Consider the following 17,493-nt stretch of genomic DNA (forward strand, 5'->3'; position numbering starts at 1 on the left):
GTTCTGCATCCAAAATTGGACCAAAAAAGGTGATCTGCAAACAAAGAACCAAGTCTGTGTGCCCAAGGATCCTGCCAGCCTGGCTACGTGCGCACACATGTGGCAAAGGACATTTAATATTCACAGACTAACCTCTGGGACAGTTGCCCTGCTTCCAAAACAAGGGGTTATGGATTAGAGTTACAAGAATTAGGGGTTATCTACGTGAACTCTTAGTTTGTGGCAAGCTGAGATTTAAACCTACCCCACGCTTGCCTGCCAGTAACTAAGTGGCTGTGTGTGGATCCTGTTGCCATGCACTGAAAGTCCCCTAGTGTGTTTTCACCTATGCTGCTTTGAAATGGGAGTAGATCAGTGCACAAGCAGCAGCAGCAAGGTGCACAAGGACACTAACTACATGTGAGGTGAGTGTGGAGTAGATTTACACCCCAGCTTGCCACAAACTAAGAGTTCGTGTAGCCAAGCCCTTAGATTTCGCCTTAATATTCTAGGGCAAAGAGAAGTTTGTAACAGATGACTAGAACTGGTAACAGTTAGGCCTAAGGTTTAGGAAATCCCAGGGAAGGGTTAAGCTAGTTAAGTATGAGCTAGGAGAGAACAGAATGGCATTCACAGACTTCTGCACCCAAGAGAGACTGGAAATTGTTACAAAGGCTCAAATTATTGTCCCCTCTGCAGATAGTGCAGACAACCCGCCACCACTGATCTCCATGGGTGCGCATGTTTCCCTCTATGACATTATATCCTGTTCCCCTGGACCCCAGTGAAACCCTACACTGGACACGTGCACAAAGAGAGGGAGCAAAAGACCCCTTTTCTTCTTGTGTATTAGAGTACAGACATGGGGGGGGGTGGAAAAGAGGTGAACTTTTGTTGGCTATATACATATTTCCCCTCTCCCAATCTCTCTCCCCAAAATGATGGAAGTGTGTGGAGTTCCTTGAAGGAACCCTACATGGGGCGAGAGAGAAAAATCACTAGCAGGGGAAAATTTGGGTTTTTATTTGTAATAGTTTAGAGAGGAGTTGCAATTTAAATAGCCTCACCTCAGTGTAGATCGTCCTTAAGGAGGCTTAAAAAAAAATACCTTAGAAGTTTGGGAGGGGGGCGGGGGAGGTGTCAGAGAGAATGACCTAGCCTCTGAACAGCCAAAGACTGGATTTACCTGATCAGAGAAACCACACATACCTGAAAGACCAGCACCATCTTTAAAAGCAAGAATCTGATGACCAACCTATCAAAGAGAAGCCTAAAGGTTTGGCTAGAGCGCACCATTACATATTAGATTGTTCTCTAGGAACCAGTCGCATCTAGAGACTTCCAACCAAATCAAAGATACATTAAAAAAAAAGTCTTGACACTTCAAAACCAAAGTGCAACCAGACAATCTTCTTCAGGTTGTACCTCAACTGAATAAGAGTAAGGCCTGGTCTACACCTAAAGCGTTTTACTGGTGTAACTATGTCAATCCAGGGTGTGATTTTTTTCCACAGATAATTATGCCAGTAAAAATCCTAGTGTGTTATAAAGCACCTTATACTGTTATAACTTTATAACAGTACAGTTTATTCTGCTTTGCTGATGATTGGCAATAAACTATACTGGTATAACTGTAGCCACATGGGATGGGGGAGGGGAGAGAGTTTGCCACTTCATCTATGCTAGATATAATAAAAGCAGTGGAAAATTTTAAAGTGTAAATAGAGGCGAATAAGACTTGACTAGGCTGAAGTTCAAGAAGTTCATAAGGTTATAAAGGAAAGTATGTGCAGTATATAATGCTATTCTGGGATACCCCAGCATGCACAGGCAGCAAGAGTCATAACGAAAGGACTTTCAGCAAGAGCCTTAATCTCTCAGAGTCAGGAAATTCTCTTCTCACCCTTTTGCCCACCATATCCTAAATGGCCAAAGAAGAAGTGTGGGGTTTCTCAAGGAGTGACTCTCATCCATCAACAAGCATTCAGCACTACTCACTCATCTCTGCATATGCAGGGTTCTCACTAAGGTTCCATTTTCAAGTGGCTTATTTGTTAGAGGTTGTAAGCCTGTTACTGACGCAAGTAATGTGTATTTTAGTTAGTTATAAACTTGTCAGTGGATGGTGTATTGTAGTTACAAAACATGATTGTGAGTGACCTATAGACCAGTTGGACTGTAACAAATTAATAAGCAATTGATGTTGTAATAAATGGTTCTTTGTTAGTGTACCCTTAATATGTTTGATCAGATTACGGTTGTTTACCCACAACTCTCCAGCTCCTCAGTACAGTGACACTTACCCTCTTTGCTTCCTAAGGCTAGATATTGCTATTATTTGGTTTTCAGGCAGCCTCAAGCCTTTTGTGAATAAAATGACTGAAAGCATATTGATTCAACTTGCAATGGCCTCCCAAGTTAATGGAGATGAGCCCTTGCCATAGGGTTGCCAACTTTCTGATTGCAGAAAAGTAAACACCCTTGCCCTGCCCCCAGGCCCCACCCCAGCTCACACCATCTCCTCCACCCTCAATCATTTTCTCTGGGCTGGAGCAGGGGATGAGGGCTCTGACTGTGGATGAGAGCTCTGGGTTGGGATTAGGGATGAGGGGTTGGGAGTGTGGGAGAGGGCTCTGGGCTAGGGAAGGGGGTTGAGGTCTGGAAGGGGATGAGGGCTCTGGCTGGGGGTTTGGGCTCCGGGGTGGGCCAAGGGGTTCAGAGTGCAGGAGGGGGCTCCAGGGTGGGGCAGGGCTCCCAGCAGTGCTTACCTCAGGCAGCTTCCGGGAAGCTGTGACATGCAACTCTGGCTCCTAGGCATGGGGTGGCCAGGGGACTCTGCATGCTGCTCCTGTCTGCAAGCACCACCCCTACAGTCCCCATTGGTCACGGAGCTCCCATGGGAGCTGCAGAGCTGGAGCTCCCCCTGGCTGCCCCTCCACCTAGGAGCCAGAGGGACATGCACGCTACTTCCAGGAGTTGACCACTGCTGCCAGCCAGACTTTTAGCAGCCCAGTCAGCTGTGCTGACCCGAGCCGCCAGGGTCCCTTTTCGATCGGACACCTGGCAACCTTACCAGGACCCTCCAATCTACCCACCACCACCCCAAATTTGGGGGTTTTTATAATTCCAATCCAAGATGAGAAATTTGGGCCTCATCTTTCAAATTAGATCTGAGCAGAAAAGTTTGTCTCCATTTTTAGCTTTCTGCCTGGGAAAGGGAAGCTGGACACTGTTGGTTTTAGGCTATAAAGAGCTGACCTATAGAAAATCCAAGGCCAGTTTTTAAAAAGAGAAGGGAGTTTGGTTTTTTGAACCACATTCTTCTCAGATCAAAAGGGTGCTTTTATGCCTTTTGTCTGGCTACCACAACACAACACTGTAAAACTCCAACTGGAAGGAAAACCAGTGATAATCCAAGCTATTTCATGGAGTGGCATATGTTCTACTTTGGAGTACAATTCTACTCTGAAACAACTATAAAAATGGCATTACAGAGCTCTAAGCGTATTACCTCTCAATGACTACATATTAAAAGAGGCTCAATTTATAAGTAAAATGGATCACGAGTAATAAAAATTATACAGTTAGAACATAGTTGAGGATTCTGTTAATAATGTACCAAGAATCTAGCTCCCTCTCCACAGGTGTTGTAGGACAAAAATAAAAAAAACAGATTCGGGGAGGTATTTTGTTGGGGTCAAAAAGTTAAGCAGATATATCTGAAGAAATGAAGGAGACAGATCTCTTGTTTGTGGCATTTTCTGACCATAATTTCCTGTTCTGAACTTGTGACACAGATTACTAAGACTAAACAATAAGCATATAATTTAAGCTTGTTACTTGGTGCGTATAAACAACACAGTCAGTCAGTTCCACTGTTTCCTCTGTATAGTCAGTCAGTCACTTCCCCTTGTTTGTGTGGGTTTTTGCATACAGCAACAGGACAGAGAGAACAAAAAAATTTCTTAAAGGCAAGAACAATGCAACTGTTAACCCGCCCAAAATTGACAGGTTGAATCCAGAGATAGTATAGAAACCCAAAGTTAACTTTTTAAACATAAGTTAATTGAAGAATTAAAGACATTAAGTTGAAATCCACTCTACCTGCAAAACTTGGACAGATCCTGTTATGAGAACAGGCCTGTCATAGACACTGTCTTAAGTCTAAACAAAAAGAGGAGTTAAACTGATATCCAACTTGATGGCTGACAAAGAGTTCTAATCCCTAAAGAGGGCACTAGGAATGGCAGGAACTTGACTTTTTAGACTTCTCTTCTTTGCCATTTGTATTAAGGCCACTAAGCATCCGACTGCTTCCTCCAAAATCCATCCTTAGTCATTCACTTCTTACAACAGCAGCTTCGTCCTCCAGAACTTGCATCACTCCTCAATCCATCTGACTACAGCTAAATTGTTTTCCTTACATGTTACTCTTACTACATCACCCCTCTTCTTAATCCCTACACTGGCTTCCAGTCATTTTCTGTATCAAATGCAAACTCCCCTTTGTTGCTTTCCAGGCTGTGCCCCTGTAGATGTATTCTTGTCTCCTACTGTGGCCCACAACATGTCCTTTCTTCTCCCAACTGCATGCACCTTGCCACTCTTCTAGTCTCCACTTCCTTTCTGCACCTGTGTCCCCATGCAACCTTTGTCTCTGAAGTTCCTCCTCTGAGCTCACCTCTTCCTGTTAGCTTTCCAATGCTGAGCACCACTGTAAGACCCTGCTCCAAAACTTTGTGTTTTGTTTAAATTATTTACACACATACAAGCTATAGTCCACACAAAGGTTATCATGGTATTTACTGTTTTTACTCTAATCCAATCTGACACTCTGCTTTTTCGCTCCCTTACTGTGCATAGCCATCCCGGATTTTCAGCTTCTTTGGACCAGAGTCCCAGACCTGTCTTATTTTTTCTGTAGAAAACCCATGCACCCCTATAATGTTGCAGAGTGGAGTTACTGGATAACTGGGTTGTGACAGAACAGATTATTCTGGATAATCAATCTTGAGGAAGATAAGGGGAGAGTGGGGGGGAGAATAGCTCTGACTGAGCTGGATATTAGATGAAAGTTATAAAGCCGAGATGGCAAACAACCTATTTTCACCTCTCCTTGAAAACACTTATTGAAACTTTGCTAGTGGGGTCTTATGTTTTTAAGGAAAGTGTTATGTTAATTGAACAAGGAGATATCAGGGTATAAAAAAATTACTTATTCCAAGTTTTATTCATTTATCTTGAACAAGAACAAGTATACTATGTTAGGAGGTCAGGCAATTCAGTGATTAACTCCAAAATTGAGTAGTTTGAGCCTCTTGGATCTCCAGGAGATCTCTTCTGAACTTAAATCCTTCATTGCTCTTGAGAAGGGCATGACCTCCAGAGGTACAGGTTGTGAGGGTCAGATAGATACAAGAAACACACACACACACACAGCGGAGCCTGTGAGCTTTTAGACAGAGACAACTCCTTTTCCAGAAGCTCAAAGACATCCTAAAAGTAAGGTCTCAAGGTTGGCAAATGATGCCTAGATGGGTTAGTTAAGTGCAGTTTCTTCCTTAGAGCTTGCAAGGTATACAGAATGTACTTGTGGGCCTTCTGTATTTGCTGCTACAGAACCAAGCTCCATGATGACCATTACCAACCTCCCCATTACCTCAATTGTATGGAGACTATGGAGCTTGTCTCTCCATCAGCACTGCCCGCATAAAATCTATTACACTATGGTTCAAAGAACTTACCAACTCTGAAGAAACCTGTGTAATTAATTTAAAAGTTTTACAAGTCATAACTCCTGTTTAAAAGCTTGCCATATGCTGACAAAGTGGCTAGGTTACATTTCATGGGAGGGATAAGGGAGCGCTCCACTTAACATTGCATCTGAGTACCTTATCGAAGAAAAAGAAAGAAATCTAAGAATAAATCTCTACCTTTTGAGTGTTATAAGTTATTGTACCCTGTGAAGGCAAGGGCAGAGAAGGGGATTTTACTTCTCAAATTTGCAGGTGACAAAAATAAGTTAGTTCTTCCAATCTCTTCAAAACGACAGAGTTCAACAGTTGTGGAACAGCTTCTGAAAAAATCTGTCCGAGGCTATGTTTATGCTACAGAGCCTACCCCAGCATAATTATGTCAGCACAGTTATAGCCCCTATACAAACAGAAAGGGATTGTCTGTCAAGGTAGGAACACCACCTCCCTGAATGATGTTAGCTGTGTTGACAGAAGCCCTCTTCCACCAACACAGCTGACTCTACACTGGGGAATTTGTCAGCATAGCTAGGTCAATCACAGGTGCTATTATTGCACACCCCTCACTGATGCAGTATACCAGTATTACTTTAAGCATAGACCAAGCCTTGTATGTGCAAATCTCCATCTAGAGGTTGAAAGCTCCATTGTTCCAGAGCAGGGGTAGTCAACAGGTGGCGCAGGGGCTAAATCCAAACTGTCAGATGCTTTCATCTTTTTATTTATGTATCATTATTATTATTTTTGTATTTTCTCTGGAGTCTGGATCTTGGCCAAGAAATTTGGACCTTGACAAAAAAAATAAATTGATTACCCCTGTTCCAGAGGGACATAGCTGTTGCATGGGTCATGGACTTGAAATGAAGCAGCATCTCACTTTACCTTTCTGTGCCTCAGTTTCCTCTCCCACCCTTTGTCTGTGGCATCTATTTAGACTGCAAGCTCTTCAGAGCAGGGACTGTCCCTTACTGTGTGTATGTAAAGGTATTAACATAACATGGCCCCACCCTCTGTTGGAGCTACTGTAATACAAATAATAAACTTGCTGGGATTAATCATGTGCAGGGCTTTTGAAGATAAAGGACTAAAACCTTAAATTAGGCCAATCAACAAGGGATGCAGAGAGCAGACTAGGCTGATGTGTGCCAGAACCCTTGTGATTTAAAATGAATGTCAGAGTACAGTGCCCAAGAGAAGACCCATGAGAACTCCTGGTTACTTTCCAATGCCATATGAAAAGTGTGTATGTCTCTGGATAAGTGGGTTTGGGAGGAATGGATCAAGGGAGAGAGGAACCCTTCCACTTTCATTCAGATGGCATTAGAAAGTGGCCATTTACTATGCGCCTAGGCTCCTTTTTCAAAGTTTATTAAAAGCTCACTGCACTTTGGAGTGCAAATCCCTAGAGCTGCTAAAATTTGAAATGAATGCTATTTAGTGATGTATATTTGATTAAAATCAAGTTTGGGAAATTAATTTGGAGGGAAAGGAAGTGAGACTGTGGCAGTGCTTTGCAGTCTGTAAAAACCAGAGTATTTCAACAGCTGTGAGCATCATAGTGCTGCACGGAACAGAATGAGGAGGAGAAAGCTCAGGGGGAGGGGAAGAGTATCAATAATAATTTTTGGCTACTACTTGACTGGTTTTTCCAGGCATCACTAAATGACTATTCCTCATTTAGGGTTATCCAAAAGCAGGCCCTGCCTTCCCCACCTTAAGAATGTGAGTGTAGAGTAAGTCAGTGTGCTCCCTCCTCCCCACCTTCAAAACAAGAAAACTACCAAAACATTTACCTCAAACTTTCCACTGGTACAGAAACCAGAACAACTTCTACCTCCACATATGAATGCCTATATACTGCCTTGGGCCAAGACCAGATGTGATACTGCAAAGCATGTAGAAAAGTTTTGAGATTATTATGAGCAATTTAGGAACATGTCTGATTTTGAACAGACTAAAACTTCTGGCTTACTATAGACAAGAAAAGAAAATCACCAATAAGAAAATCAGATAAGGGTTTTGAATGGACTGAGGTTGAGCCTTAGTAATGGCATGACTATCCACAGACTTTTCAGGCTTCCAAGATGCATAATGCATATCTGGCAATTAGAAAGGAGTCAGCAACTGTTTATTACGATCATGTTTAATCAATCCTATTTTGCTTTGAAAATTTACGGGTTGGAAAAAAGATGTTTTCTCTCTCATTAAGCAAGTTCCAGTTCAAGAGTGTTATTTGCAAAGTTAATGCAATGCCTACTGTACTGCAACAGCGTTTATTGAAATAAAATGGTATAACATTACTGGGAATTCTTGAACCAAAGCCAAGACTAGTGGCCATTTTACACAAGTTACTATTCAGAAGTCAGTCTACTAATTTTACATTTATTTAAATTGCAAATTAAGTTAAAAAACTGCTAGAAATCTAAATATAGATAATTTCACATCAGATTTCTCAGGGCAATATACTGCAATTGTGTTCCTGACTTTCCACATTTTACATGGAATTCAAGTACATACACTGGAAATTAACGTATCAGTTCAATTGAACACAAGTAGTATTTTTGATTCAGGCTCTACAGCCCATGACTAAGTCAACAGCCTTGACCATTACACAAGGCAGAGAGAAAATATTTTATAAAAATGCTTGGTTCCCCCCCCCCCCCCCACTTATTTGAGTGGCTTACGGCAGGGGTTCTCAACCTTTTTCTTTCTGAGCTGCCCCCTTCGCCGCTCCCCCCCAACATGCTATAAAAACCTCCATGGCCCGCCTGTGCCACAACAGCTGTTTTTCTGCATATCCAGTAGATTAAAAACCAGGGCTGGCGTTAGGGGGTAGCAAGCAGGGCAATTGCCTGTGGCCCCACAACACAGGTGGCCCTCCAAAGCCAAGTTGCTTGGAATTTGGCTTTAGCCCCATGGCTTGGGTTCAGCCCTGCTCTGTGGTTTATTTTGGCGCCCCACCCCTGAAACCTGCTCCCGGCCTCCTAGGGGCTCCCGGACCCCTGGTTGAGAACCACTGGCTTAAGGAAGTCTGTTCTACATTTGCCAGTACTTTAAAGAGCCTGGCTGTTTTTCATACAATCATAGAAATGTAGTACTGGAAGGGACCTTGAGAAGTCATCAAATCCAACCCTCCACACTATGGTTCTACAACAAACAGATGAACTAAGTGCTCTGTCACAAAGTGGATCAGCCACACACTGAAGAAAGGAAGAAGCCTCCAAAGTCCAGTCTTACCATTAACCATAGTTTTATTGGAATCATGGCCTCTGTAAACAAGGGTGAGTGAGAGATACAAAATAGTACTTCCAAACAGGGTTCAAAGATTTAAGTCACTTGATTTCTCCCCCCCAAAAAAAATTTAGGTCAGATTGAGGCTTTGTAAAACTAATTTTAGCACATGTGCTATTGCAACTTTAGATAAAAACGAACATGTATATTATAATGAATTATAAATTTTAAACTGCCACTACTAGTAGGGTATTGTCTTTGAATATTGCAAGACTGCTATAAGCAAAAAAACAAAAATATTGAAAATTAAAGCCCTGATGCTGCAAACACGTAAACTTACTGTAAAAACTGACTGTAAATTTACTCACATGAGTAGTTCCATTATCTTCCACAGGACTAGCCAAGTGCTTAAACTTAAGACATGTTTAAGAGCTTGTCTTCACTCTGGTGCTAAATCGGTGCCACTGAGATTGATGCAATGGATTCGATTTAGTGGGTCAGGTGAAGATGCGATAAGTCTATGGGAGAGCGCTCTCCCGTTGACATAATTAATTCACCTCAATAAGAAGTGGAAGCTATGTCGATGGGAAAGCATCTCCCACTGCCTTAACGTGGTGTAAATTGATGTAAGTTACATTGCTTGGGGGAAGGGGTGTTTTTTTACACCCCTGAGCGATGTCACTTATGTCGACTTAAGCGATAGCGCAGACAAGTGTTTACAGCATCAGGCATTAACATTAAAAACTCTTCGTGGCATAAAATCTTTGCTTCCTCCAAACAACATTACTTCAGTGTTAACAATGAAGTTATTTAGACATTCAGTATGTTAAAGTTACTGTGAACATTTTTTATATACAGGCCAAAAATTTAAAGAGCCCCTAAGGGCATCTGAAAATCTCATCTTAAGTTGTTTCCAACTGACTTCAAACTCCGATGAAGGAGTTTAGCCTAGTCAAAACACGTCCGCTTTTCTGATTTGTGGAAGTGCAATACATCAGAAGGTGGTGATTGTTGCAAATATAGCACTCCCTCTCCCAAGTTATTTTTAGCATTGGTTCCCTCTTTTTTATCTCTCTCTCTCCCTCACTTCCTTTCCTCTAACTTCTTTCCTCTCTTCCCCATTCCAGCCGCTATGCTCCCTGGTTCCCCCATCACACCTAAGACAGTTGGTGGCTCCAACTGGTCTGCTCCCAGGTCCTTCCAACACCAGTGCCTGGGCCATGCTGCTCCCCAGCTCCATTCCAAGTAGCCTGTCACTATGCACAAGTGGAATTGCCCAATCCCAGATACAGAATTTCAAGACAAAAAATTGGCTCTGTAAGCTAAGTATTTTTAAGGGGCCACTCATAAGTGTGGTTAAGGCCACACACCCCACTACAGTGATGAGGAACAGGAATCTATAAGGCCTTATTATCTATATTCTGAGTTGCACCAGTTTAACTAAAGGTAGTTTAAAAAACAATTTACAAGCCTAATGTAAACACCAGAATAATGGCAGTAAGAGGTGTGAGCTTCTCAGGGAATTCCCTCACCTGGAGGGAAAAGAGGAGAGTATGGTTGAACCACCATCCTCTTCATACCTTTAAGATTGGGTGGGGAACCCTTGCAAGTTCAATATTCAAAGAGGGAAAGTGCCAGAATGCAACTACACCCTATAATTAGGTGAATAAGCTTAATTAAGTGGTACAGTCATCCTTGAAGTTTGGGGGCGGGGAGGAGGGGGGAATTAAGAGGTATCTGGTTAACTACCATTTTCAGTAGCTAGCCAAACTGATTCTAGTACAGTCTTTATGAGCTTGATCTCTCCTGTGCAAATTTCCTAGGGATTCATAATCCTCTGCCTGGGTCACAATATGCCTGTACACCTGTGCTTAAAAATCAGTCTTTAAAACAGCTTTAAGGCAAGGGCACCTCAGTCCAATTTTAAGATAAATCATATGAAATTGACTGACATGTAACTCTAGACTCCTCATTGGGTAAACTTATTTACAGTGGCTGAGAATTATCACTCACTTTCCCCAGCATGCACTACCCTCTCCCCCGCCAGTTGTGCCCTGTATGAGTGAACCCTCTTTTAAGAGCTAAGGATTATTAGTTAAGGCTTGTGGAGGCATGGGGTTGCTCCTGATTAACTGTTTCTCATTAACTACATGGGTGGACACTCTTTGGACTTGTCTACAGAGGGAGATCCTGGATTAGCTGTTGCAGAATAAGCTATTCTACAATAGAGCCCAGTATGGACAGTCTTATTCCACAATAAGTGACTATGGGCAATTGAGGGCTTGGCTACACCTGCAAGTTAGAGAGCATTAAAGCAGCCACGGGCGCCCTAGCTCACTACCTGTCCACACCGGCAAGGCACGCATTGCGCTTCAACTCCGCAGCTAGAGCACTCGGAATAACGTTTGATGTGCCTTGTCTATAACGCCCGGGCGCCAGATCTAAGTTACGCAACTTTGGCTATGTGAATAATGTAGCTGAAGTTGACGTACTTAGATTGACTTACTGTGGTGAGTCACTGCTGCTGCTCTCCCGTCAACTCTGCCTGCTCCTCTTGCCGAGCTGGAGTACAGGAGTCAATGGGAGAATGCTCGGGGGTCGATTTATCATGTCTACACTAGACGTGATAGATCAACCCCCGCTGGATCGATCACTGCCCACCGATTCGGCGGGTAGTGAAGACCTACCCTCGGGGAACCTGTTTCAGGGCTTGTCTATGCTCAAAAGTTAATGTCACTTTATTCCCCCACCCATCCACAACAGTAATTGTGGATGGATTAGAATTACTCTTATTCCCAGCCCAAAGTGTGTCCGCACATGGAGTTAATCAGGAGCAACTCTTACAGAAAAAGGAAGTATTAAGAGAAAGACATTTAGTTTAACTATTGATGTTAAAGATCTAATTTGTCTTCAGGACCCTCTGGCTATTGGTCATCAGGGAAAGGTGGATGCCTCCTGCAAGTGGCAGTGGGGCCACTCAGGAACAAGAATTCCTTTCCCAAGTCCTCACTTCAGAAACAGTGCTAGTCAGTACTCAGCTGTACGGTGCACCAAGGTATCTCACTCCTCCATGCCACTCTCCCTAAGTGTCTAGCTAATTCCAACCCCTGCCCTCCCACCACCACACACCTTCCCAGAACCCAGAAGATGGACCAGCTGCAAGTGCAGGGAAGTCTCTAAATTTAAACTTTGTTACTCTAAAAGTCAGCTGAATTAAGGACCTTCAGCCTCTTAAGAGTTTTGAGACAAAAAAGCATCCCTTATTTTATTTGCCTTGAGGGCTAAAACAATCTGTCATTTTATCCTAGGACACGTATATGAAAATATGGATTCTCCTCACCAATTTTTTGTACTGCAGTAGCACCTGGAGACCCTGTTCAGATTTCAGAGCCTCATTGTTCTAGGCACTCTATACACAAAATTTGAGATGGTCTTTGCCTCAGAAGTTGAGTCTTCACTGGGGGGGAGTGGAGGGGGGGGGGGAAAGTGTTTTGTTGCCTCCTGAGAGCTAACCAGTAACTTCACAGTGAAGACTAGGCAGTTTGTAGTTTTTTACATGTGTTAGCAGATCAAGGTAAGCACCAGAGGGTTGCTTAGTGTTTACCTCTACCAGCTAACACATCTGAAAACTACACACTGCCTAGTCTTCTCTGGGAAGTTACCTCATGTTAGCTAACAGGAATACAGGTTTTTCCTAGTGAAGACAAGGCCAAAGAGCTTACAGTCTACATACTTTCCTTTCCTTTCCCCATTCCCAGATTCAATGACACTACCCTAACTCTTTATCTTCTACATTTTACCAGGCTTTGTAGATCTAGAAGCTAATCCTAATGGTCAGTAAAGTGGTTCTATGCTGTACCAGAGAATGGCTAAGAGCTCCCTGGCTAAGGGCATTTCACTGTAAATGCCCTGCCAGTCCTCATGGCTAAGCTAAGGAGCTGTAAGTTGAGCATCTCAGCAGATCTCAACTGCTGTGGCACCACATGGAGAGAGAAGTGCTTTCTACCATTTATAGATTAAAACACACACCTTGAATTGCATGCATGAACAGATTATCCATCTGTGCAAATCACAGAGCATACCAGCCCGCTGCTGAGCTAGCAGGATACTGCACTATGAGCTAGTTGAAGTATAGGAGTAGTTTTACACAGTAACTTACATAAGAACAGCCGTACCGGGTCAGACCAAAGGTCCATCTAGCCCAGTATCTGTCTACCGACAGTGGCCAATGCCAGGTGCCCCAAAGAGAGTGAACCTAACAGGCAATGATCAAGTGATCTCTCTCCTGCCATCCATCTCCATCCTCTGACGAACAGAGGCTAGGGACACCATTCCTTACCTATCCTGGCTAATAGCCATTTATGGACTTCACCACCATGAATTTATCCAGTTCTCTTTTAAACAGTTATAGTCCTAACTTAATGTAGAATCATCCATTCTGGTAATCCAGACTTCTGGTAGATACCATTATGTAAATACTAGAATTTAAATTCATAATTTGTTTTCTAGATAAATATTTGTTCCCAGCTTCCCATCCTCCTAATCCAAGTTAATGTTTAGTGAATATCAGATGTGGAATCACATTCTACAGTTGAGATATGCAGAGACTCTGAATCCAAACACTTTCAATCTCTCGGCAGGAGATTATAAATTTAGGTGTTCCCGAAAGTCAAGTGTTTTGATTTGGCTAGTTATAGAGCTAGAATTTTGTAGTTTGTGCCTGATAAAAATCAGAGAATGTATTCAAGGCCATCTCTACATAAACAGATTACTAGTGAGGTATATTTTACTTGAACACATGCAGTTGTCTTTTCCCTTCTAGTACTGCATTTACTCATGGATTTCTCTTTTCCAGGTTTCACTATTACTGCTAGTCTGCATGTCAAAAAGGCATTTCCTGGATTTTTGAGGGTAGCTTTTTTGGTGGGGGGGGGAAGAGGAAGGAAAGAGAAGAGGTGTGAGGTGTTGGTTGAATCTTGATTATTTTTAAATAGTGGATCTTTTCTTATTTTTTGAGAAAAAACACACGAAGTTGTACCCAAACCTGAGTCCCTTTGAGTCACATGACCTTATTTCCCAGACATTTACAATGAACCTACATCAGTGTCTATTACCTTCCCTTAATTTACTCATGTTTGTTCTAGAGTCCAAAACAGAAGATTTGTATTTAGCAAGTGTAAACAGCCAAAATATAAATGTTATCTGACTGTTTATTTCCTTTCCCTGTGGCTTCTATTTAAAGTTTGAAAGGCCACAGCTTCTAAATGACAACTGCAATCTCCTGAGGTATTGCTTTGCAGTCTAGCCTTGCGCTCTGCAGTGCTCCCTGGCTTTCATTTCTGTTATCTTGCTCTGAAGGGATAAAATAACTTTGGACTTCCTGGGCACACAGCACTCTGAGAAAGCACTATTAAGTACATCCTAGACAGAAGCTGCCAGCTTCAGGTGAAGATTCCATCAGCAAGCAGCATGAGTTTAAACTCCAGGGGAAAAAATGTGTCTTAATTGTGTGTCTGTTACCATGGGAACTTACATACACAACTGGTTCCCCTCCCCCATGTTAAAAAGCAGGCTACCTGGTATGCTTCTATTACATTTCTGTAGAACTATGGGTAGAAATTGAAGTGAAATGCCATTAAAAAAAAAAATGAACTGGGGATATTCAATGGGATGAGATGTTTGGAAAGCAGTAATATTCATATGCAACAAGGCTGACAAAACATAATAGGCTAGAGGCAAGTTTGCCATGTGTAATTGTAGCCCCACCCACCCACCTCCCCAAAGGCCAGCTTTGAGCTGCATACAAAACTCTCTCATCAGAGTTACACATGCAGTGTATTTAACACAGCATACATTTTCAAACTAAAGCAATACTGCTTAGATTAGGATTTTCTTCAGCAGATACTGAAGACATCTCTTTAAAAGTATACAATTAAGAAAGGTTAAAGTCTTGTTTGAGCATTACGAATCACTTTCTGCTTGTAATCAAATCCACTAGCCTATGGAAAATTAGTCTCCCAAGGTAAATAAGGAGGAGTCCGGAGCCACCTTAATGACTAACAGATTTATTTGGGCATAAACTTTCATGGGTAAAAAACCCACTTCTTCAGATGCATTAGAAGTGGGTTTTTTACCCACTAAAGCTTATGTCTAAGTAAGTCTGTTAGTCTTTAAAGTGCCACCAGACTTCTTGTTTTTGTGGATACAGACTAACATGGCTACCCCTCTGATACTTGACACCAAGGTAAATGGAACATCAATAGTCTGCACTATAGGAAGCAATTTTAAAATCCACCGCATAGGGTAGATATCCCCTCCTCCTTTTCTATTAGGGTTCCACCATAGTTTGCTAGCGTTCATTTAATATTCAAGTTCTAAGAAGGTCAATTACTTTCTGGGAGTAGACTTATACAATTATGTGAAGTTAGCAAATGTCTATAGAAGTCACTACCTGGCCTCTTCTCAAAGCCAGGCTTGGGAAAATGTGGCTAAATGGAGCTGCCTGGCAGGTATGGGATGTTAAAACGGGACTTGAAGTCCCGCAGGCCTTGGGTGAGCTGCTGCCTGAGTGTTTTGTTTCTCAACTACACTGAACATGGCAGGCTGCCAGCTGCTGGCTACTCCCAGGGAGCGCTGCCACCCAGCAGCCCCACCCTGGATTACTGGCACGGCGTCTAGGGGAGAGGGTGGGGTTGGGGCGGAGAAAGACCCTTTCTAAAACGTCGGGGAGGCACCCCTTGAAGATCCAATACACTCTCCCACTGGAGCATATCGAACGCGCCCCCCAGCAAGTTAACCGGTTTGGCTCCGTTTACAAAGCAACAGGAACTGGGGGCTGACCGTACTCGCACCCTGTGAGACCGGGGGGGGGGGGGGGCGGAAGCTATTCAAGGGCAGGGGATGCAGAGAGGCAAGAGAATCAGGGTCCCGTCTCTCCCCAACGGGAGGGGAGAGGAGTTGGGAGCGGGAACTAAAGGACGCTGCTCGAGAAGGCGACTCCCCTCCACCGCCACACGGAGACGCCCACGCCCGGGGGGGCAGGGCCAAGGTGCGACGCTCCCAACCAGCCACGTTACGGCGGGTGGGGGGTGGGAGAGGCAGGTTTGCCCGAGCGCCCCCCCGGGCGGGGGGTCGGGTCGGGAGTAGGGAGCGGAGGCTTCCCAGGGTGCAGCCCGGGGACCGCGCCAGCCTCGCCCGGGGGCAGCCTGCAAAGAGCCGCCAGCCGAGCGCTCGCCGCGGGGCCGGGGCCGGACGCCGCCCGCTGGGGCGCCCTGCCCAGACAGCAGCGGCCTCTCAGCCCGGGAAGCTCCGGCACCGCTTGGCTCGCTGGCCCCGGCGAGGAAAAGCCAGAATCCCCCCCCCCCCGGGGAGAGATCGACTCCCCTCTTCCTCTAGGGGGACCCACAGCTGGGGGGGGGGCACTGACTCCCCGCTCTGGGGCAGCACCGGGGGGCTCACGCCAGCGTCCTTCCCTCCCGAGCCGCACCTGGCCGGGTTCCTGCCCAGGGGTGGGGCCGCCCCGGTGGCAGAAGGGGGCACACGGCGGGGGGGGGGCGCTGGGCTCTTACCCAGAAAATGAAGTTGAAGCCGAAGAGCAGGTACTTGATGCACTTGGTGCCTCCTTTCACTGGCATCCTGCTGGCGGGTGCGGGCCGGCTGGGGGCACTGGGCAGCTGCTGCGGGGCTCGGCGGACGGAACGGGACGCGGTGAGGAGACTTTCAAAAGTGCCACTCCTTAAATCCGGGTTTCCGTGGAGCAGTTCCGTGCGCCTCCCCCAGGCTGCCCAGCCCGGCCCCCTTTTCCATTCCTCTGACTGCCCTGCCCCTCGCCACACCCTCTAGCCCTGCCCCTCTGTACCTGCCCTGCCCTCTGGCCAGTCATGGCTCTCCTCCCACTATCCCCGCTTTGCCAGTCTCTCTCTCCTCTACCCTTCCCTGCCCTCTGCACCTGCCTCTCTGCCTAGCCATCTCTGCACAACGCTAGGCCACCTTTGTGTGCTCCCCTTGTGCTCTCAGCCCTGCTTCTCTGCCTGTCCCTGCCTCCTTGCCCACTCTTGTAACCCTCTGCATTGCCTCCAGTCACTTCTCTGCCCCTGAGCTCTTAGCCTCTCATCTCCCTCTGCCCCTTCCCTCTCCAACAGCCTCTTGGCCTGCCATTGCTATGGTGTCCACATTCTACCTCGCCCTAGACCCTGGTCCCACCCCCACCTGACACACACAGATCAAACAGCTAACAAACCCCCCAAACATGTCATTGGTTTTCATGCTCGAGGGGAATAGCATCAGCAGTACTGTAGGAACAACAGCTGATCCAGAAACTGAGGGACAGCATCTAAGTGGGGTGCTGTCCCAGAAACACTGGATCCCTTCTAGGATAGAGGGCACTCTGGGAAACGGTTCAGAGGCAATAGGTACCTTGTACTGGAAAAGGGAATTTAGCTAACAGAGAAGTGTAAAGCCTGAGATTGTCTTTTGTTTATTTTCTGTGTAATTTGCATATGTTAGCTTTCCCTTCTTATTTCATCTTTGA

General features: G+C 44.7%; 1 protein-coding gene across 1 annotated transcript in view; it reads right to left on the bottom strand.

The window, feature by feature from the left end:
* The window catches only part of CD9 (CD9 molecule), a 36,608-nt gene extending 19,877 nt beyond the window's left edge, over nt 1–16,731 (bottom strand). The window contains exon 1 of the mRNA XM_045000580.1: nt 16,532–16,731. Coding sequence (XP_044856515.1) covers nt 16,532–16,597 — 66 coding nt within the window. The 5' untranslated portion in view covers nt 16,598–16,731. The remainder of the gene's footprint in view (nt 1–16,531) is intronic.
* Nucleotides 16,732–17,493: the final 762 nt, after the last annotated feature.

The sequence above is a fragment of the Mauremys mutica genome, chromosome 1, assembly GCF_020497125.1.
Source record: "Mauremys mutica isolate MM-2020 ecotype Southern chromosome 1, ASM2049712v1, whole genome shotgun sequence".
Taxonomy (NCBI): Eukaryota; Metazoa; Chordata; order Testudines; family Geoemydidae; genus Mauremys; species Mauremys mutica.